Here is a 19,355-nt window from a genome sequence, read left to right as displayed (position 1 = left end):
TTCGATTAAGGTTGGGCTGACTCTGGCTCCCTGTCTATATGAAACAATGTCTTTCTCCGCCATACGCAGCATGTTTGTACCCCCTGCTGTGATTCCCAACTTCAATTCTCTTCAGTTGCTATACGTAGTCTAAATCAGTCTATGATGATTGTAATTCATCACCTAGGCATCTCGCAGTCTGAGCGCATAGTTTGGCTGTGCGAGGAACTGGGAGTCCCATACCAACTCGTCAAGCACATACGAGATCCTATCGCATCTCCAGAATCGCTTACAAGCCTTCCCGGGAACAAGACGGGCAAGTCGCCGTACATTGAGGACACAGATACGGGAGTCTCTTTAAGTGAGAGCTGCGCTATCTGTGATTACATCATATATAGGCATGCCGGGGGGAAACTTGCGCTTCAACCAGATGACATTCACTACCCTGATTATCTTTACTGGTATGTTTTTAGGCCCTCCTTCCGGCAGCGTGGCAAGCAGTGTGAGAGGAATGCCAAGTTTGACGCCTTTATGTCTCTTCCCGTATGTCTAATAAAGCACAAACAAATTTTTAATATCATGGTCTTAGGTATCATTATGCCAATGGTACCCAGCAGCCTGCAATGATGACTTCCATGTTCCTCTCCCATGTTCCTACCGATGCTCCCATCAAACAAGCTGTTGAGCAACGTCTCCACGCTATGTTGAAGCACACTAACGACCGTCTTGCTACGTCTAAATGGCTCGCTGGCCCTGAATTCACGGCTGCGGACGTAATGAGCGTGTACGGCTTGACAACACAACGATATTGGGGTCCACAAGTCAGTCTGAAACCCTATCCACACATACTAAGGTGGTTAGCGGATTGTGCTAGCAGGGAAGCATATAAGAGGGCGATGGAGAAGGGCGATCCAGAAATGGAATGTCTTGTAGGAGCCGAGCCACCAAACGTCAATATGTTTGAAGTCGGTGGAACTAAAAGTGATCATTGGAAAAAGAAGCTGAATGAGGGTCAAGCGACTCTCTAAGCAATTAAAGGATGGGCTATGATTTTCGTCTATGTGCGCCTCCCTGCCACGACTTCATACTCTTTATACGTGAATTTTGGTGATAAGAACCCATGCACATTAATTTTTCTGTTGAAAATTATCCAGCAATAAAACTTCTCTGTCTCACCAATAGAAACGCCTAATCACAAGGGCACAAGTGATACTTCTCAATGGTCGGGAAGGCTCGTGTCACGTGATGTCAAGATAAGATCAATCTTATCTTAGCTCCCTCCACCTGAATGCCTGGCCGTCCTTAATAAAAATTTCGAGATCTTCCGATCGAACAAAGCGTGTCAGCAGCGGTCGGCGCACCACAACGACCAGCCAACATGGCGATTCAGAAGAAACACGGCAAAGGTATGACATATCCTATGAGATTTACTCCCCTTGCTGCTATGTTGGACATTTGAAGCTGGTAGATCCTCGTACTTACTCTCTAAAGGCCGTCTTGATAAGTGGTACAAACTTGCGAAGGAGAAAGGATACCGAGCCAGAGTAAGCAAGCAATGAAAGCCTTTATCACCAAAACTTATTTTAACCCCTTGCAGGCCAGCTTCAAACTCATACAACTTAACAAGAAGTATCACTTCTTGGAGAAGAGCAAAGTCCTGATTGATCTTTGCGCCGCTCCTGGATCATGGTGTCAAGTTGCAGCGGAGGTCATGCCTCCCAATTCTCTCATCATTGGTGTTGATTTAGCGCCTATCAAGCCTATTCCGCGAACGATCACCTTTCAAGCCGATATAACAACAGACAAGTGTCGCACGACTCTACGACAACATTTGAAGACGTGGAAGGCCGACACAGTGCTCCACGATGGTGCACCAAATGTCGGAACGGCCTGGGTACAAGATGCATACTCACAGGCAGAACTTGTGCTCCAGTCGCTGAAATTGGCGACCGAGTTCTTGATTGAGGGAGGAACATTCGTCACAAAAGTATTTAGATCGAAGGATTACAATCCACTTCTCTGGGTTTTCAACCAATTGTTCACACGGGTCGAAGCAACAAAGCCTCCATCTTCACGAAATGTCTCTGCCGAAATTTTTGTCGTGTGTAGAGGGTACAAAGCGCCAAAAAAGATTGATCCTAAATTCCTCGACCCACGTTCTGTCTTCGCGGAATTGGCAGAACCGGCACCAAACAATGAAGCGAAAGTATTCAACCCAGAGAAAAAGAAGAGAAAGAGGCAAGGCTACGAAGAGGGCGACTGGACTCAATTTAAGGAGGTTCCTGCAAGCGAATTCATTCAGACGACCGACCCAATCGACATGTTGGGCACGGTGAACAAACTCAGCTTCGAACAACAGGGCAACGGTGATCTTGCGCTAGCGACGCTCTCTCGATTGCCACAGACAACACCCGAGATTAAAGAGTGTTGTGCAGATTTGAAAGTTCTAGGAAGAAAGGAATTCAGGATGCTACTGAAGTGGCGTCTGCAAGTTCGGGAAATCTTTGGTTTGTCGCAGAAGAAGGAAGCACACAAAAAACCCGAATTGAGGGAGCAGAAAAAAGACGATGAGGAAGAGGAGGTGGCAGAGGTGGAGTCCATGGATGAAGAATTGAAGATCCAGGAAGACCTTCAGCGCATACAGGAAAAGGAAAGCAGGGCTAAGCGCAAGGAACGGAAGAAAAATAATGAACGAAAGCAAAAGGAGCTTGTTAGGATGCAAATGGGTATGGAGGCACCTATGGACATCGGCCTTGAAGCGAGCGGACCACAAGGCGAAGATGCTTTGTTCGCTTTAAAAACTGTTGAGAAAGCAGGGGTAACGGCGCAGCTTGCAAAAGGAAAAATGTATACAGTCGTACACGACGAGAAGCCTGAGGAAAAGGAGGAGATTGAGATCGGTAGCGACGAGGACGGAGATGACCTTGAACGCCAGCTCGACGCTATGTACGAAGAGTATGTGGAGCGTAAAGCTGCACGAGATGCAAAGTACCGTGCTAAGCGGGCGCGTACAGAGCATGAGGATGGAGAGTGGTATGGGTTTGAAGAGAACCAGGATGATGAAAGCAGTGACGACGACGTTGTTGAGGACGAGGATAGTGACGTTTCTTCGGATGAGGATGAAGGGCCATCGAAGCCTTTGATCTCGAAGCTCGAATCGGAATCAAGCAGCAACGGCGCTTTGACCAGAAGGGCACAAATGTTCTTCGACCAGGAAATCTTCAAGAATATCGACGGTCTCGATGTTCCCGAAGAGGACGATGATAGTGGTATTGAGCTGCAAGATGATTCGGACGAGCTGAAGGATGGTGCGGCAGTGAATGAAAAAGTGGAGAAAGAATCGGATGGAGACGAGAGCGAAGACGAGATGGAAGCGGAATCGGATTCTGATTTCGAAGTCGTCCCTAATGCTCCTCCTGAAGAAGCCGACTCCGATGACGATTGGGATGATGAGCCACGATCCAAGACTAAGGCCTCCGACAAACCCAACATCGATATCATCACTGCTGAAGCCATGACCCTTGCTCATAACCTCGCGACAAAGAAAGTAAGCAAGCATGATCTCCTTGATGATGGCTTCAACAAGTATTCGCACCGAGATGTCGATGGCCTCCCAGAATGGTTCCTAGACGACGAGGCCAAGCACTCCAAAATTCAGAAACCTATCACCAAAGAGGCTGCCGAAGCCATCAAAGCTAAGCTCCGCGCCCTGAACGCGCGTCCGATTAAGAAAGTCGCTGAGGCCAAGGCGCGAAAGAAGTTGAAAGCCGCACAGCGACTTGAAAAGTTACGAAAGAAGAGCAGTCTACTTATGGAGGACGAGGCCCTGAGTGAAGGAGATAAAGCAAGAACTGTGCAAAAGATGCTAGCCAAGGCCGCAAGAGCCGGGAAGAAACCAAAGAGAAAGGTCAGTGTGGTTGTGGCTGGAGGCCATAACAAGGGCATTAAGGGACGGCCGAGGGGCACCAAGGGGAAGTATAAGATGGTCGATGCCAGGCTGAAAAAGGACGTAAGAGCGCAAAAGAGGCTGAAAAAGATGAAACGATAGATAAATTTGACATTGAATTAACTGGATTTTGGATTGATCGCTGGGACCCCATTAGAACTGATACTTCGCTCACGCAAGAGATGCTTTCCAGCCCAGAGGCTTCATTTTGCGAGCTTGTCGAGGTTACGATAGGAGACGACATGTTTCTCACTGTGGCTTCCAGTTCGTACCGCTCGTAACTCGCAAAATATTTGGAAGGACATTCCGGACCACCGTGAATATGAAAGTACGGTAGACAGAGATTCTCACTTCGTTATGCATAGTTCACTCTCTCTTAATGTTTAGGATTGTCTTTGGGCTGTTATCGATGCAATCCCTAGTGGCTTCGCATATGTTATATCTTGCTTGATTGAGTCTTTATGTCTGTTTTTTTTTTTTTTTTTTTTTTTTTTTTTTTTTTTTTTTTTTTTGATGATGTTGATTCTGGAATGATTAGTAGAATACCTGCGAGTGTAGCTGGCCAGGAAGCGTAGCAACCCCACAAACACCTGTGAGGGACGCTGCGCAGAATGTCCATGTGCCAGAAAAAAGATCGCCTAGTTCTGTGGCAACATCTCGATAGGATAGAAGAGACACGCTCAAGAAACTGCACCATGCCAGCAGAATGGAATGACGTGACGTTGCAAAACCTAATTTACCAATATCCGCTAGCCCACCTCAATGACCATTAAAAATTATCCCGTATCTCTGTTCTCGTAAGAAGATGTTCTGTCTCGCTTGTTCATATAGCGGTTGGACGTTCACTCCAGTCCCATCCAGAATCAGCCTGCTCGGCATCGTTGTCGGATTCGCACCCCGCCTCGTCCATCAAGCTTAGCAGGCCAAGCCAAGGCCCATTACTACAAATATATTCTTTCAATCCAGGTAGCGACGTACTGTGGGGCCCAATCCAACCTTGCCTGTGGTACGGATCTCCGCTGTCGACAATGCAGTCGGCATCAAAGTGATCTAACGATAGGTATTTCGGAACAGCTAGGAGGAATCTGCTCCAAGTACAACAACTGAACGCAAAAAAGACTTCACGAAAGGACAAAGATCTTAAGGTTGTCGCGTGGTTGCGAAGCAGAGTCCATAGGCTTTGATCGGTCGTGGTTGCGCCAATCAATTCCAAGCTCTTGAGACAAGGCATGCGAGCCTGGCCGAAATCGACGAGCATATCAAAGTCATCCGTTAGGCTAGTTTGAATGCGTAGTGTTAGGTCAGTGAGCGACGCTCCAGAGTCCAATAGATTTCTCAGCCGTGCCAACAATTGCTTCAATTCATCTTCTGAAACTCGGCTGGCGACTACTAAACGTAGTTCCTTGAGACCTGAGATATTGGATGTCTCTATATCTCGGAGCAGCGTGCGCATGATAGCCCTATATTTTACACTATCTTCATCAGTGCTGTTCTCGGCAGCCAGCGTGTACCACCCATCCAAAGTTATGGTGACGCTGATCTTTCGAAGGGAAAGAGCTTTTCCGGTGCCACTTGAAGCAATGGTGGATGCTGCCGCGAAGAATAGCTGCGAGGCAAGCGTTCGGGCCTTGAGGATTGAACTGCGGAACACATGAACGCCATCCCATTCCTCCTCTAAATCCTCGCTTTTGAATAGAATATCATCCTTGGGTTTCAACATGTCCACGTACCACGATATCTCGTCTAAAGTGCCATCACTTCGAACATGAGGTGGATCAAACCAACCTTCGTACCACGGTGCCTCCCGCAGAGTATGCAACCGAGGAAAGCGTCGCAACAGGTCACAAAACGACGAAGCGAGCGATTCATTTTCCACGAGTTGTGACTGACGTTGCACAGCAGAACGGTAGCCTTGGTACACATCGTGCACATTTTCTGGCCAACGCGTCATGGTGTCGTATGCCTCGCGGAGCCACTGGTCTTCTCTCGATCGTTCTTTCATCCATGTTCGCCGCCTCTCAGCATCGAGCATGTTAAAGTAAAACTGTCCTCGAAACGGTCTGACGTCTACACATGACAGCCACGACTCTTTAGACGGAAAGACAGGCAGCAACCTTGGGTGGAGGACAAGTTCTTGCACATGCCCGCATATACTTGACTCGGCTGCGAGGTCATGAAAGCTTTCCCAGCGTTTCGGCTCCAGCGATAGGTGAATTTCGCGGAACAGATGTGGGCGGGTGGTGTTTGCTAAGGTCCTCGACACCTGATGACATGCGATCAAAGTGGGGCGGGGACAATACTGAAAAACAGTATCAAGCAGCTCTTGAGGCAGCCTGTCTAGGCTCGCCATTGCTCAGAGTAAAACGAGGCACGTAAAAGAAGATTAAACACATATGCAGAGTATGGATTTAAGATTGAGTTTCGCTGTTGTTATCTGGCTGCCGGGTTAGTGGTATCGCTTCTGGGTATGACGGAGGGAAGTTAATTTCTTGACCGGTTTGGGTTTTGGTGCTAGAACACTGCGACCAATTCGGTTCGTTTACCAGCTCGCATTCTGCTCCTGCCGATAAATTCTGATCCTTTTTCTGCATAAGGCGCTTCCAAGAACGGGAGAAGAGTAATGAAGTTGCTCGTAGTGTCTTGTCGAATATCGCTGAGTCCTTTTTTAGGAAACATTCTTACAGCGGCGTGAGCAGCAGTGGAGTTAGGGGAATAAAACAGTACGAATTTCCTTCTTTTGATATATCAAAAGAGGAGCTCAAGGAAAATATCGCGAGCTCTCTAACTTTACATTAAAAAATTCACACAAAACCGCCGAAGCAGAGAGTCTGCAAGTCCTACCAATAATGCTTCCCAAAATGTCCATCCAGCCATCCTACATCTAAAACACAAATCACGGCCACATAAATTCATGAAAGATCATAAACACCAATGTTGAAAGCAAAAATACCACACTTAACCCATAGGATTGACCTTCACCTTGCCCACAACTAGCGGTTGTGTGCTGGCTTCATCGCCCTTGACCGGTGTGTTCACCCCACTTAGCGCTGGCGTGCCCAGTGCCGTCAGAGGGCTTACCGTACCCGTCGGTGGAACAGGGATTTTGATGTCTTCAGGGCTACCTGGAATAGCATGCTCGGGGACACCAGGAATGTGAATGCGCTTTGCGACGTTGTTGTATGAAGATGGTATGATCTATTATGGGTGTCAATATGCGTACCGAAAGGCTTGAGGACGGCGACGTTCAACAACTTACCTCGATGATCTCGTTCCTCGGAAACTCGAGTTTGGGGATGTCTGTCGCGTTGCAGGCCATTAGATACCCATATAAGACCCGCAATACAGATTCATGGGCGATGATAAGCAGATCATTCTGCTCACGCTCAAGCTCCAAGATGATAGGCTCAAGACGCACAGCAAGGTCATGATACGACTATTGGTAAGACAAAAGTTAGCATTTCTGTCCAAGCTCGATACCACTTTCATGACGTACTTCAGCCCTGGGGTATCGATGATGATACGGGTCTTGCTCATGTTTCGCGACCTCAAGCGGAAACTCTTCCCTAATCCTTTTCTCGCTCATCTTCTCGCACACGCCAGGATTCATCTGACTTAATTGACTCCTCTGGCGAGTTTTGTAACCTAAACTGCCTAGATATTCTGCCGTCTCGACCGTCCTCCTCCTCGTGCTAGTCCATACAGTCAATGGCTTCAACGAATCATCCGGGCCTCCGGCATCGATGATGCTCTGTCTCTCTTCTTCGCGATTCTTGATCAGCGTATCTCCCATCTTCTTCGCATAGTCACGTCCCTCGTCGGACAGCGGCGCGTCCGCTTTGTACGATTCCTCCTCAAGAGTCGTGCCAGCGCGTGCGAAGTAGATCTGACGAGACTTGATGTGCAGATTCAGGAGGTAGAAGACAATTCTCTGGGAGAGGTAGCCGAACGCACAGTTATTTACAACAACGCGCTCGCCGGCATTGATCATCTTTATCCAATGGAGATCACGCTCTTCCATGGTCTCGAAATGCGGTATTCGCGCGTTGATGCGTCGAAGATAGTCCTTTACCGCGTCTTCGGGAGACCAAGAGGCGTAATCTGGACTGGAAATCTTAACGCTGCGAACGTTCTCTTCGATGATTCGCTCATCCGTGCAAGCCGATTCAATGAACAGCGTAGAAATATTCCTCTTTGCGAACTCTTTGGCGAGCGACCTGCGACCGACAGACAGAGGGTTGACCGCGTCGTAAATGGCCACTTGCCCGTTCTCATGTTCAAGGAACTGATAAATGTCCTCTCTACATTTCTTCGTGATCTTGTTGCGTAGAAGCACAGACGATGGCGAAGCGTTGACGTGAAAGTAGTCTTCAGGAACGTCTTTGCCGGGGCCCAAGGTCGCACGCCGATAGTCGCCGAGGTGGAAGACGTGAGTCTTGACACCGAGCCATCTCAGATAGCGTGCGACAGCAACCGAAATGTGGGTCTTTCCTCTGGCAGGAAGGCCAACAGTAACAATTACGATGCGTCCGGAATGAAAGAGGCGCCCAGACTCGGTGCTATACAGCTGGGCGGGCGCGAGCTCCTGGGTCTCCGGCAGATCATGGATGGCGTCTACAAAAGTGCTTGATCTCCTCCGAAAACGTGGTGAATTTGCCGCTACCTCAGCGGTGCTGCACGAAAGTCAGTATGTGATTGTTGAAGTCATGAATCACAGGTCACGGGTATTATGTAATGCTTGTACTGTGCATTCTTGCCTCCCCTGCGGTCGATCGAACAGAAAAAAAGGCAGACATACAGAAGAGTATCCATGGCTCATGTGGCAGCCTCTCTGACCCTCTCTTATGGATAGTCACAATCAGAGCACACGAGCACTCTTCGCTGCAGGCGTGGATAAGAATCTCCGCAGCCGTCCCGGTCTTATCGACGTGCGGCAGATTGACAGGTTCTTCGTCCGGTAAGCCGCTTCGCCAGAGTCTCCAGAGAACAAAAGCGACACGGATCCACAGCGAGAACTAAAAGGGCTGGAAAGCAAAATCTTGGGAGACGAGAATGGTTCGGGAGAGAGAGAAAACAGAGGCTGCAAGTTCTGCGTTGTTTTTTTTTCTGGTTCTACGATAGCAGATCCAGCTCGCCGCGAGGGCGAGACGTGAGAGCCGGCCAAAGCCCAAGCCCATGATGTCGGCCGTCTTGCGCTAAGTCCGTTTTGGGCCATGAACATTTTCGATTGTCGCCAGCTGCCTTCATCATCGCACTCGACGCTTCTAACCAACCGTCGCATCAACCTCCCCAAGCTCATCCCTCCTCGCACCTGATCCAGGAGGTATCTCTTCGTGCGTTTGCCTCCTCTCCCTTGCCCGTACTGCTTCTCTTCTCCTCCCTGGTTGACCTCGCACCGATGGCTACTTTTTCGCCTGAAAAGAGCAGCGACGTGCTCTCGTATTTCACATCCAATGCCATTGTCCAACGACTCTCGGATGCCTTCACTTCATTCCAGGAGAGGAGAGAGGCGCTTGGTCTGTCGAATCCAGGCACCGTAGACAACATCTCCAGAGAGGTCGATCGGGATGTCTTCCTTAACAACCAAGCCTTTTCGGGCCTGCGGGCTGAGATCGCAAAGTCCTTCTCCATGTCGCCCATGTTCCAAGTTTCGCATTCTCTGTCGATGGGAAGCCAGACATTGAGCCCGTACAACTTCGCCGCCATGTACGGGTCGCCAAGGGTACGTTTTCGACATTTTTTCTTCATCGTGGCTGGATGTAGCGTAAGGAAAAAACTAAATCTATCTCCAGGTGTTCTGTCAAGGTAGCATCGACAACGACTTTGCTCTATCCGGTCGTTTCAATTGGAGATGGGCTTCTGGACTTGTCACCAAGACATCGGCGCAGATCGCTCCAGGACAGCAGAGCATGTTCTCCATCGAACAAGATTACCAGGGCGCCGATTTTACTGCGAGCGCAAAAGCAATGAACCCATCGATACTAGAAGGAGGCGTCACGGGTATTTTCGTCGGCGACTACCTGCAATCCATCACACCACGATTGGCCCTTGGCCTGAATGCGGTCTGGCAGCGCGCGGCCATGAATCAGGGTCCGGAGACGATGATCAGCTACGTTGGCCGATACAAGGGCGATGACTGGATAGGCACCGCGCAATTGGCCACTTTGGGCTCTCTGAGGTTGTCATACTGGCGACGGTTGGCCGAGAAGGTCGAGGCTGGTGTTGCGCTTGATTTGGCTGCTGCACCAGGCATGGCTTTGGGTCCTGGCATGATGACTCCGCCGCGAAGAGAAGGTACCGCGACCATTGGCGCAAAGTACGATTTTAGAGCCAGTTCTTTCCGTGCACAAGTCGATTCGCAGGGCAAGGTAAGCTGCTTGCTCGATAAGAGGATCGCACCGGCTGTTCAGGTCACTTTCTCTGGAGAGATCGATCACGTCAAGGTATGTGCATCACCATCCATAGTTTTAGGAGCATCACTCTAAACATCGAAAACAGAGCACCTCCAAGCTCGGTCTTGCCGTTCAGATCGAGAATGCGCCAGAAGAGCTCATCGAGCAGCAGGAGCGTGGCATTGGCAGCAACGAGCCAGCTCCACCATTCTAGGCACACTCGCCTCCATTATAATCTCACCTCATTTCCCTTCCAAACGCCGTTGTATTACCACGCCTTGATCGAGCTTTTTTATTAGGGGCAGGGGTTTGTCAAAGAATCTAGCAAGGACGCGCGATCGCATGACGTGATGGCTGGACTACAAAACTCGTTATATCTCTCTGTGTCTGATCTTTGGTGTAGATTCCGCCGTTGGCGCGGCTGTGGAGTATATAATCTTATTCGCGCATGTTTGGGCGTCGCCGCTGTGCACATGTTCTTGCTGGTCGGCAAAGCGTTGGCAAAGGGTCAAAAATTCACTGCGATTGTACATATAGATCACACGAGCATTTAAAAAACAATGAGGGATGGGAACATCTCTTCTGCTACATGCCTTTCTCGAGCTGGACAAATTGCTCAGCCAAGCACCGGCATCCGTTTCGTAATATGTTCTTTCCAGATCTAAAAAGCACACAAGTCGAGAGAAGAGATCTATTTGTACAACGGCAACTGTGGACCAGATGCAGAATTTCAATGTTCGCCACGCCTTCCAGGCTTTTACCATGCACGAATCATTATGCTAGCTTTGAAATCGTCCAACGAACCCCGATACCGTACTCATCCATTTGCAAAAAAACCCATAGGCCTCAGCATCATAGGGCAGGTCTTGCGTTTCCTCCATCCTGGTTGCTTGGCTGTGTCAACAGATTGCTCGCCTGCTGCTGCATCTGCATCTCCTTCTCCATCTCGATCATCTGCTGCTCCTCGGCATATGCAAGCGCCCATGGCACACCTAGCAACAAAAGCGAAGTAGAGACAATCCACAGCGCCTTGCCGGAAAAGGCGAGGCCTGATTTCACCCATGAAGTAGTAGTGGAAGCGGTCGAGGAGATGAAACGCCGTTGGGTTGGAGGAAGCATGTCCTGAAGAGCGATCAGACGATCGTACAGAGTCTCTGAGGAGATGTCGTCGTCGCTGGCGATGGAATCGACGTCGGAGCCGTCTGAATCTACAAAAGGTTAGCCGACAGAGGAAAAAAAGTGAAGGTTTACGGTGTCGTTCATCACGCGATCGCGTCGAAGATAACGGGCGAACAACGAGAAAAAAAAAGGCGTTTACATTCTTCTCCCTCTTCTCCGAAGCTTTGTCAAGATGCGAAAAGGGCGGCGCATACCTGTATCTGTGTCCCAATCATCTTCTCCGCCGATAGGGCCGGATTGGCCCTGAATGAGTTCCTCGTCGACGACCTCCTCGAGCTTGACCATTATGAAGTGAAGATTTGATTATGTCAAGATATGGGATGGTGAGCAATGCACTTTTGAAACGAGCCGCGTGTGATGGCAATGCTCGACAGCGACGGATGGGATGGGAGCACGAGAATCGAGGGTGGAAGTTTTCCAAAAGAGGAACCGATGATGAAAGATATTCAGGCACCAAGGCAGAAGTGACCTAGTTCTCACTGGGCTCATTCCCGAATTGATAGCAGTGCTCGCTGGTCGGATGAACTCGACTTTTTGGGTCTTACGAGAGAATAAACAGTGCTGGATACCGCAAATCTCATAGATATAGTTGAGGCTTTTCAGTCGAACGTGCGTTCCAGCCGGTCATGTCTGAACATACCGCTGGGGGCTCACAGTGCCCACGCTTATAAGTAACACCACCGCAATCCCCTCTTTCCCGAGGCAAAGGAATTCATGCGCCAGCTTCGCTGATCTCAGGACCCATAGTCTCGTTAAAATTCGGACCCATCTGGTAGATAATGTATCTGGTGTTGTTACAATCTAGCGGTCCGTTCTCCCTATCGATCGTGCAATTTTCGCTCTTGAAAGTTGCTCCCAGCATTACATTCCCGCCCGTGAGATCCTACCGCCAAGATCTGCGTTCCTGGAAGAGAGAATGAAAAAGACCCGAGGAGATGAATGCTACCAGCCGGAGATATCTGATTTAATTGGCTTGCCGCACGGTCGGACGTTAGCCAGAAGCCAAAGAAGTGGAAAACCGAGTCGCAACGTGGTCGCTATAATCGATATGGCTCGTTTGTAGTTTCATTCCTTTAAAACTCGGCAATGAGAACGCCAGGAACGGGATCGATAAAGCATTAACAAATATGTGACTTGAGAGCCACGATGCATTTCACGAATCCAATGAGAGATGGCGCAGCTGGTCTCAACTTGCCCCTTAGAAGCCTGATCCTTCTCAACAGCGAGGGACCAATAAAGCCCAGTTGCGAGCCTGCCCCAATAGCCTACCGCTGAAAAGTATCACAGAAATTGAATCTACTAGATTTCAGTCTAAAGAGGAGACCCCGCCATGGGAATCACGATCCTGAACCTTCCTACAGAAGTTACTGAACACATAGCGTCGTATCTTTCACGAAGCGACCTATACAGCCTTCGGCTTGCGCATCCCAGGCACCTGCCGGAACTGACCCTGGATCGGCTGCGTCAAGTGCATCAGTGGAACGCTGCCCCGTTTTCTTTACAGCTGATTTCGAGCTACAAGAAATGGGACGCGGCCCCCGCGTTGCGTCGAGTCCCCAAACGACACATCCAGGTCTCAGACGAGCAGGACCAGTCTCTTTGGCGTAAGCTCAGATGCACTGCCGACAGTCCAAAGAACGGTCGCGATCTGTATTGCTTCTGCGTACCGTGTGTCGCCCGTCGCGAATATGTCAAGGACATCACGGACTACACGGTCACGTATTACTGCCTTGTGAGAGGGTTCGGAACGACCATTCACCCCATGCGTCGAAGAAGCTGGGATCGGGCGCTGAAGGATCTGTCAGTCCACCCGGTGTTTTCCCCGTGGATCACTTCGGTCTGCGTATGCCCGCGGCCTTTGTGGCACAGTAACATTAAGACGGGCTCGCTGGGGATCGATCATCTCGGCCTCGGAGAGGCAATCTGTCGCTTCCCTAGCCTGGAAACACTGTGGATGTATGAGGGTGTTCGCGACGAGCATGAGGCGGCCAATTCGTATGAGGTACGCTCCGTGATAGCGGAGATGGTTAAAACGAGCACGCCTGGCCCAGCTTTGAAAAATTTGATCATAGCTGAGGTTCGGGTAAGTCATGAGATCCTAGCCGCCGTTATCAGGAAATATGAGTCCACGCTTCGACACGTGTGCCTGGACGGCCTAGCGCTCGACGACGACTACTTCACCAGAACCGTGCTCAGAGCGCTCATTCCTTGTCGACTCGCGTATCTGAAGCTCTTCGGGCTCCGCGCAAGAGAGTCTAGCGTTGTACCAGGAAATGAGGAAGAAGTCCAAGGAGCAGAACGGGATATGGGCATAATCCTGCGACATCCGAGTACGGAATCGCTTCCGTTTGAAGTTCGATACTTTCGCAACAATCTCTGGGAAAATCCGTACATGGTCCAGCAATCGATTGTGGTCAACGGGGAGGATGTTTGGCAAAGCTCGCGAGGTTGGCTATGTGGGCTCAAAGAATGTCGTAGTTATCACGACAGCAAGTCCCTAGTATCTCGAGCTGATTCAGCGGTGGAGGGGCATGTAGTCAAATTCAAAGATGCCTCCGAGAGTTTCGAAACAGAGAGCGTGGTGAAATATAAGTCGGGGGCGAACAATGGGCTCAGAGAACTTCCGCAGAGTGGCTGGATAAGAATATGAAGGCCTTGTTTTTGATGGCGAATGTCATGCATAAAACCACGCGGCTCATACAGTCGCAGGATGGACTCGAGCGTAGCTTAGAAACATTTTGCGATTTAGGTTTATCATCAACGTGTCATAACAAGGTATAAAGCAAAGCCTGTTGGAAAATCGCTACGCCAGACAACCGCAGCTGCGAGTAGCGTTGAAAATCGTCATGCCCAAGGATTCTCGTCCATCGACAGCCCGTTGCCTTGGCCGGGATGTCTTCTCGCCTGCTCAAACTCGTTCGGGTCAAATTCTTCGTCAGCGGGTTTCTCTACAATCTCAGGTTCCTCATCAAAGACTGCAGCTGCGGCACTGTTGTGGTCGACTTGTTCGTACCACGGGCTATTGCAAGCCCAGCGGACAATCAACTCCTTCGCCTGTTCACTCATGCTGTAGTAGCCTGGGTTGTCCCTTGGCGTGAACATGTTCATATGAGCCCAAGTCTCCGCGGTGGCCTTGTCATTGACCTGAGGGAAGAAATATTTCTTTGCGTCGCTCTTTGGGATCGTGCAGAACGTGCGCTCAGATCCCACCACGGAGCTCGCCCACTGAGACTTGCCCTCGACAGCGCGTCCGAGGGTTGTGTACAGGTTGGCAAAGCCGAAGCCCTGCTCTTCCTCAAGCGCGATGATGCTCTTCAACCGTTTGGTGAGCTCTTCGCCGCGAGCCAGGCAGCCGACAAACTCGAGATGCGAAGACGCCCAGCCCCAGCCTTCGGAGATGCCGCCTGTGATGGCGTCGCGCTTCATGTACGCCGCCGCGCTGCCGGCCACCAAGGCACCTGCTGCGCCGGCGAACATTGCGTAACGGCCGTACTTCTGCCACGCTGGTACGGCCGCCGCGTCCGCATTCGCAGGCAGCGCACCGGCGGACTGAAACATCTTGCTGCTGTTGGCGGCCGCCTGCGTTTCGCCCGCCGCCTGCCCGCCCCACCCAAACGCGCTTGCAACGCTGTTGTACGTGTTGTACGCCGTCGTGGCCGCCTTCCAATGGCCCTCTGCGCCGTGCGCCACCACGCCAGGAGCGATGCCCAGGTACGGCGTGTCGAAGGCCACGATGCCCTGCACGTACGGGAACATGAACTTGTTGGGCGAGTTGTCAAGCAGTCCCGAGCTCGAGATTGGCTGGTCCTGCTTAATCGACAACACCGTCTCCGCCGCTACGATGCCGCCCATGGAGTGTCCGACGAGGACGGTGCGCACGGAAGGGTCGATGGTGGGCGACGGCGTGCCATTCTCGACCTCGAGGTCGATCACTTTGTTCTGGAGCCTTGACAGTCGTTGAGCACAAAATCCTCTGCCTTGCCGGCGACAAAAACGCTCGCTGTGCCTACCATTCTTTGAAGCGCGCCACACACTCCCTCAAGTCTCCCTTCGTCTCGAACTTGGGGTACTGCACTTGTACGACCTGGATGCCGGGCAGCGCGTGGCTCAAGATGGCGCGTAGATGGGACGGAAAATTCGCGAAGGTGTCGTCGCCGCCCTGCGCACGGTCATTGTCAGTCTATTGCAACTCCTCTCCGTCGTTCTCGTCGTCGTCGTCGTCGCCGACAGAGATGCGGGGCAGACGTGCCTTGAAACCGTGGATGAAGACCAAGAGCAAAGTCTTCTTCATTTTGAGTGCAAGCCTGAGCTAGATTCGCTCATGATACGGAAAAGTTATGAGGCGTGCATTGTCGTAGAAGTACGGCCAAGGCTGCTTTTGGGCGACTGTAAATATCAAGGTCGCAAAACGTTGAGGTCATTCCTCCAGCTCTCGCTCGACGCAGCACCAATGGTCGTGTTCGCCGCTGAGACATCTTCAGCGTTCACGCACACGACAGATGCATGTAATCATATGACCTTAAGCAATCTCTCAAGACAGTACGCTGTCCAGATAGGCTCCATAGCTTATAATAATGGGATTCTGTTTTGATTCTACACCGAATATGATATTGTTGTACATACTCGCGACAACACCGTTCAAAGCTGGTTGAGGAAAAGAGCAAGTTGAGCACTGTTCAGCCATACGCAATCACTAAGTTCACAAAGTAGTATGGCGCTTCACATGCACAAACAAGATTGAGCTTCAATGTTTAGCTCTGACACGACGCACTCCTGGAATCTCGTGATAGCGCCGTGCGCACTTCTTCTAGATTCGTCTCTAAGTATACTTCTTGGGTATCCGTTGTATTGTCTTTCCATGTATCCAACTGTACGCGAAGAGCGAGAACGTGTTTGTGATGGGAGCCAGCCCAGTGATCAAGTCGCCTTAAAACGATTCAAGCTCCCAACATCTCTCGCGTCGTCGCGTCGTCCACTAATCTCTATCATAAGACAAAGGAAAATATTGCAGAACGCTCACCAACTCGGTTAGGATCCTCGAGTTCAGAAAAGGCTGAACTTTCTCTTCGGGCTGCCGCCTCCCACGCCAGCCGAGGAGCCTTCAGCACTGTACCCTGAATCGTGGTCATCGTCACCGAAATCTATATCAAACACTTCATCTTCCTTCTTCTCCATGGCGTTGCCTTCAGGAGAGCCCTCTTGCCACGCCTTTTGCATTGCGCCCCTGGTGTTCCACCTGAGCGTTCGTGAAATGGAATCAAACCACTCCGTCGGCCGCGAGAGCACCGTCGGAAAGGGATACTGTGACGCAGCAATGGTGACATAGTCGCCCTGCCTGAGCTCGATGCGACCCTTGCCGTCAAACGCGCAGTACGCGGTTGCACGGCTTCCCTTTGGCACCGCGACACGAAGGGCCATTGAGTCGTTGAGAAGCATCGGCCGGAAGGAAAGGGTGTGCGGGCAGATGGGTGTGAGAAGGATGGCGGGAATGTCCGGGTGGACGAGAGAACCACCAGCCGAAAGGGAGTAGGCAGTGCTGCCTGTTGGGGTAGAGAAAATGCAGCCATCTGCTTGAACAACGGTGAGAAGCTCCCCGTCGCCGTACAACTCCAGGTTTGACACGTAGGGCGACGGCCCACGATCGATGACAAGCTCGTTCAGCACTTCGAACTGCTCAGCTTCAATGAACTCGGTGGTGCCGGGTGCTGGAGCGCGATAGACTGTGCAGGTGAATCGCATTCGCATGTTCACCCGCATGCCTTCGTCGCCCATGATGGCGTTGAGCGACTCTTTGAATTTGCTGTATTCAAAGTTGGTCAGGAAACCCAGCGATCCGAGGGAAAAGGACAGAATGGGCGGCACGATACGCTGGAACAGCCAGCTGGTGTAGAGTACGGTGCCGTCGCCGCCCAAGGTGAGGACGAGGTCGAACTTCTCTGGCGTGGACCAGCACAGGTCCGGGGTCCAGTACCTGAGCATTTTTTCAAACCGAGGGTTCTTCGCAACGAGACCTGCAGCGTCGAACCGCTGCGATCGCCTAAGCTTGGCATCGACGTAAACGTTGACGCCAATGTCATTACCATTTCTAGGGGTCTCTAGCAGCCACTCGGCAAGCTCCCGAGTAAGGACGACGAGCTCGTTGTCCCGCGCCTTGGTGACAATCATGACGTTTTTGACGGCACGTTTGATCGGCCTGCGCTGGAGCTGCCTCGATACCTCGCGCACGCCGGTCGCCGTCTGCATGAGTTTGCTGTGCGACATGGACGCATCCTCCTGTAACTCAAACAGGACCTTCTCGATGTCGACGGCGTCGTCAAAACGCCTGTGGAAGAAGCACGGCGACTGAAGTGCAGCGAGTCTGTTCGCCATGGTCGGACTGCTGGCATCCAGATGCAGGTCTGCAAAGGCCTGAGAAAGGCGGCGCGATCGCGTGCTTGCCCCACCTTCACCCTCCGGTTTGACGATGTTAATGTTGCTGCCATTGCTGGCCATGAGGGACTGGATCGTCGAAGAAACAGAGAGCGCCGAGTTGGGCGGGGGTCTGCTCACGAGAGCCTTCATGATTGTCTGGCGAGGGATCGAGTCGATCGACTGAGCGTTCTTGCGGTGCGAAAGCTTGCGCTCGATGTTGAGAGGGGGGGGCTTCGAAGCCGTGCGCCCCGGAATCTTTGGTGGAGACGTACAGACAGTGGGCGCGGCTTCAGAATCTGCTGCTTGCGTGTGGAGAGGGTGGTTGCCGGAAACTGTGGAGAGGGATGCCGGCGCAGCTAATATTCCGTCTCCCTGTGCGCCATCGCGATGCTTGTCTGCAGCAGGGCGTCCGTTGACGTGTTGAGCAGCCGGGTCGGTGAGAGGGACTTGTCGAGCGGTCATTAAATCATTGTTCGCGCTGAGTTCCGGGGCTGGTGAATCATCCTGCGCCCGGGTGATTGGGCTGTTCGTCCGCGGGTCTGCTCCAACGGCGTTGTCGGTGGTAACGGGCATAGCGGCTAAAAATAATTGGATCGGGGCCCTTCTGGCGGGGGGATCTGCTGTGCCTTTGGGAAGGAAAAGGATTCTCGGCAGATCTCGTGGCGCCTCCGCTTTCTGTCGTCCGGCGGCAGAAACGAAGAGTTGCGAGGGGGCGTACGGGCGATTACGTCGTGTGCCTGCGAACAAGGCACAGCAGTCCGCTCAACACAACGACGCCGCGCGAGGGAGGGGGAGTGAAGATGCTGCGTGGGCGACCAAGGGCAGTCGCCTGGCCATATGAAGTGCAGGCTCGATGCCTCCTTTCGAGTGTTTTGTCGGCGAGAGGCCCAGAAACGATGGCATTGTCCGTGGCTGGCCCGCAAGCGGACGCGAGACGCAGCACCTCGACCCGCCGATGTGACGCGCCGGAAGACAGTGCATACGGAGCCCGTAATTCAGGGAGGCAGACGTCAAGCCTCGCTACAGCGAAGGACGGCGGCTTGTCCATGCCGTCGCGTAGGCCTTGGGTGGCCAAAGTGGGGCTGCTCCATCTCGACCGTGTCACAGATGTTAGGGGGTTGAGGCAAAGAAGAAATGTGCTGGCTGGCGCCTATCGCGAACCTCAAACTCTGGGTCTGTCAAACATTTCGAGTAATTGGCCGGCCCCGGATCCCTCTGAAAACACGTGCCTTCGTAAAACCTCCACAGGCTTGCTTGCCCGGAGAATTCATGACAGGCGGCCTGCGGGCTCCTGCGCGTTGAGACGGGGTCCCATTGCTGGCTGACGCAGTCCATGTCGGAGTGACCGCCCGCAACGCGTTCCTGTGATAGAATCGGCGAGGGAAAACCGACCAAGGCACGGTCGGGACGTTGCCGCAAGAATGGCTGAGCAGTAAACAGAACAAGAAGAA

General features: G+C 51.7%; 9 protein-coding genes across 10 annotated transcripts; 4 read left to right on the top strand and 5 right to left on the bottom strand.

The window, feature by feature from the left end:
- Positions 1-113: 113 nt before the first annotated feature.
- PV09_05249 (uncharacterized protein) lies at positions 114-1,051 on the top strand. Its single transcript, XM_016358732.1, has 2 exons — positions 114-440; positions 569-1,051. Exons 1-2 carry the CDS (start codon positions 142-144, stop codon positions 1,005-1,007), a joined length of 738 nt encoding a protein of 245 aa, XP_016213351.1. The 5' UTR covers positions 114-141; the 3' UTR covers positions 1,008-1,051.
- Positions 1,052-1,312: 261 nt separating this feature from the next.
- PV09_05248 (ribosomal RNA large subunit methyltransferase J) lies at positions 1,313-4,320 on the top strand. The gene is made up of 3 exons (XM_016358731.1): positions 1,313-1,385; positions 1,471-1,523; positions 1,577-4,320. The coding sequence occupies exons 1-3, from the start codon at positions 1,358-1,360 to the stop codon at positions 4,025-4,027; spliced, it is 2,532 nt and encodes an 843-aa protein (XP_016213350.1). The 5' UTR covers positions 1,313-1,357; the 3' UTR covers positions 4,028-4,320.
- Positions 4,321-4,437: 117 nt separating this feature from the next.
- PV09_05247 (uncharacterized protein) lies at positions 4,438-6,210 on the bottom strand. The gene has a single exon (XM_016358730.1). It carries the CDS (start codon positions 5,955-5,957, stop codon positions 4,749-4,751), a length of 1,209 nt encoding a protein of 402 aa, XP_016213349.1. The 5' UTR covers positions 5,958-6,210; the 3' UTR covers positions 4,438-4,748.
- A 419-nt stretch (positions 6,211-6,629) lies between these two features.
- PV09_05246 (uncharacterized protein) lies at positions 6,630-9,054 on the bottom strand. Its single transcript, XM_016358729.1, has 4 exons — positions 8,721-9,054; positions 7,419-8,595; positions 7,182-7,358; positions 6,630-7,120 (listed from the first exon to the last, which is right to left on the bottom strand). The coding sequence occupies exons 1-4, from the start codon at positions 8,732-8,734 to the stop codon at positions 6,881-6,883; spliced, it is 1,608 nt and encodes a 535-aa protein (XP_016213348.1). The 5' UTR covers positions 8,735-9,054; the 3' UTR covers positions 6,630-6,880.
- Positions 9,055-9,159: 105 nt separating this feature from the next.
- PV09_05245 (uncharacterized protein) lies at positions 9,160-11,004 on the top strand. The gene is made up of 3 exons (XM_016358728.1): positions 9,160-9,644; positions 9,715-10,365; positions 10,421-11,004. Exons 1-3 carry the CDS (start codon positions 9,321-9,323, stop codon positions 10,526-10,528), a joined length of 1,083 nt encoding a protein of 360 aa, XP_016213347.1. The 5' UTR covers positions 9,160-9,320; the 3' UTR covers positions 10,529-11,004.
- PV09_05244 (uncharacterized protein) lies at positions 10,879-12,076 on the bottom strand. The gene is made up of 2 exons (XM_016358727.1): positions 11,688-12,076; positions 10,879-11,522 (listed from the first exon to the last, which is right to left on the bottom strand). Exons 1-2 carry the CDS (start codon positions 11,776-11,778, stop codon positions 11,167-11,169), a joined length of 447 nt encoding a protein of 148 aa, XP_016213346.1. The 5' UTR covers positions 11,779-12,076; the 3' UTR covers positions 10,879-11,166.
- Positions 12,077-12,545: 469 nt separating this feature from the next.
- PV09_05243 (uncharacterized protein) lies at positions 12,546-14,211 on the top strand. The gene has a single exon (XM_016358726.1). The coding sequence runs from the start codon at positions 12,824-12,826 to the stop codon at positions 14,141-14,143; it is 1,320 nt and encodes a 439-aa protein (XP_016213345.1). The 5' UTR covers positions 12,546-12,823; the 3' UTR covers positions 14,144-14,211.
- Positions 12,667-15,896, bottom strand: PV09_05242. 2 transcript variants are annotated; one of them, XM_016358724.1, is made up of 3 exons: positions 15,743-15,896; positions 15,504-15,652; positions 12,667-15,439 (listed from the first exon to the last, which is right to left on the bottom strand). In XM_016358724.1, exons 1-3 carry the CDS (start codon positions 15,782-15,784, stop codon positions 14,338-14,340), a joined length of 1,293 nt encoding a protein of 430 aa, XP_016213343.1. In that variant the 5' UTR covers positions 15,785-15,896; the 3' UTR covers positions 12,667-14,337. The 2 variants fall into 2 exon arrangements, with proteins under 2 accessions (XP_016213343.1, XP_016213344.1); XM_016358725.1 differs by having other exon boundaries at positions 12,667-15,652.
- Positions 15,897-16,256: 360 nt separating this feature from the next.
- PV09_05241 (uncharacterized protein) lies at positions 16,257-18,854 on the bottom strand. The gene has a single exon (XM_016358723.1). It carries the CDS (start codon positions 18,475-18,477, stop codon positions 16,537-16,539), a length of 1,941 nt encoding a protein of 646 aa, XP_016213342.1. The 5' UTR covers positions 18,478-18,854; the 3' UTR covers positions 16,257-16,536.
- Positions 18,855-19,355: the final 501 nt, after the last annotated feature.

Source organism: Verruconis gallopava (assembly GCF_000836295.1).
Source record: "Verruconis gallopava strain CBS 43764 unplaced genomic scaffold supercont1.16, whole genome shotgun sequence".
Classification (NCBI taxonomy): Eukaryota; Fungi; Ascomycota; class Dothideomycetes; order Venturiales; family Sympoventuriaceae; genus Verruconis; species Verruconis gallopava.
Note: the sequence above shows the minus strand (reverse complement) of the source record. Positions and strands in the feature narration are given on the sequence as shown.

What these genes read in the sequence shown, in the direction of transcription:
- PV09_05242 (XM_016358724.1), bottom strand. Translation starts at nt 15,784, where the DNA reads ATGAAGAAGACTTTGCTCTTGGTCTTCATCCACGGTTTCAAG. An exon ending in TCTTCATCCACGGTTTCAAG is followed by an intron (nt 15,653 to 15,742) that starts GCACGTCTGCCC and finishes GACCGTGCGCAG; the next exon opens with GGCGGCGACGACACCTTCGC. An exon ending in GTGGCGCGCTTCAAAGAATG is followed by an intron (nt 15,440 to 15,503) that starts GTAGGCACAGCG and finishes ACGACTGTCAAG; the next exon opens with GCTCCAGAACAAAGTGATCG.
- PV09_05243 (XM_016358726.1), top strand. Translation starts at nt 12,824, where the DNA reads ATGGGAATCACGATCCTGAACCTTCCTACAGAAGTTACTGAACACATA.
- PV09_05246 (XM_016358729.1), bottom strand. An exon ending in ATCGATACCCCAGGGCTGAA is followed by an intron (nt 7,359 to 7,418) that starts GTACGTCATGAA and finishes TCTTACCAATAG; the next exon opens with TCGTATCATGACCTTGCTGT. An exon ending in CGAGGAACGAGATCATCGAG is followed by an intron (nt 7,121 to 7,181) that starts GTAAGTTGTTGA and finishes CACCCATAATAG; the next exon opens with ATCATACCATCTTCATACAA.
- PV09_05244 (XM_016358727.1), bottom strand. Translation starts at nt 11,778, where the DNA reads ATGGTCAAGCTCGAGGAGGTCGTCGACGAGGAACTCATTCAGGGCCAA. An exon ending in TGATTGGGACACAGATACAG is followed by an intron (nt 11,523 to 11,687) that starts GTATGCGCCGCC and finishes AACCTTTTGTAG; the next exon opens with ATTCAGACGGCTCCGACGTC.
- PV09_05249 (XM_016358732.1), top strand. Translation starts at nt 142, where the DNA reads ATGATGATTGTAATTCATCACCTAGGCATCTCGCAGTCTGAGCGCATA. An exon ending in TACCCTGATTATCTTTACTG is followed by an intron (nt 441 to 568) that starts GTATGTTTTTAG and finishes TCATGGTCTTAG; the next exon opens with GTATCATTATGCCAATGGTA.
- PV09_05248 (XM_016358731.1), top strand. Translation starts at nt 1,358, where the DNA reads ATGGCGATTCAGAAGAAACACGGCAAAG. An exon ending in TCAGAAGAAACACGGCAAAG is followed by an intron (nt 1,386 to 1,470) that starts GTATGACATATC and finishes TACTCTCTAAAG; the next exon opens with GCCGTCTTGATAAGTGGTAC. An exon ending in AGAAAGGATACCGAGCCAGA is followed by an intron (nt 1,524 to 1,576) that starts GTAAGCAAGCAA and finishes AACCCCTTGCAG; the next exon opens with GCCAGCTTCAAACTCATACA.
- PV09_05245 (XM_016358728.1), top strand. Translation starts at nt 9,321, where the DNA reads ATGGCTACTTTTTCGCCTGAAAAGAGCAGCGACGTGCTCTCGTATTTC. An exon ending in CCATGTACGGGTCGCCAAGG is followed by an intron (nt 9,645 to 9,714) that starts GTACGTTTTCGA and finishes ATCTATCTCCAG; the next exon opens with GTGTTCTGTCAAGGTAGCAT. An exon ending in GAGAGATCGATCACGTCAAG is followed by an intron (nt 10,366 to 10,420) that starts GTATGTGCATCA and finishes CATCGAAAACAG; the next exon opens with AGCACCTCCAAGCTCGGTCT.
- PV09_05241 (XM_016358723.1), bottom strand. Translation starts at nt 18,477, where the DNA reads ATGCCCGTTACCACCGACAACGCCGTTGGAGCAGACCCGCGGACGAAC.
- PV09_05247 (XM_016358730.1), bottom strand. Translation starts at nt 5,957, where the DNA reads ATGCTCGATGCTGAGAGGCGGCGAACATGGATGAAAGAACGATCGAGA.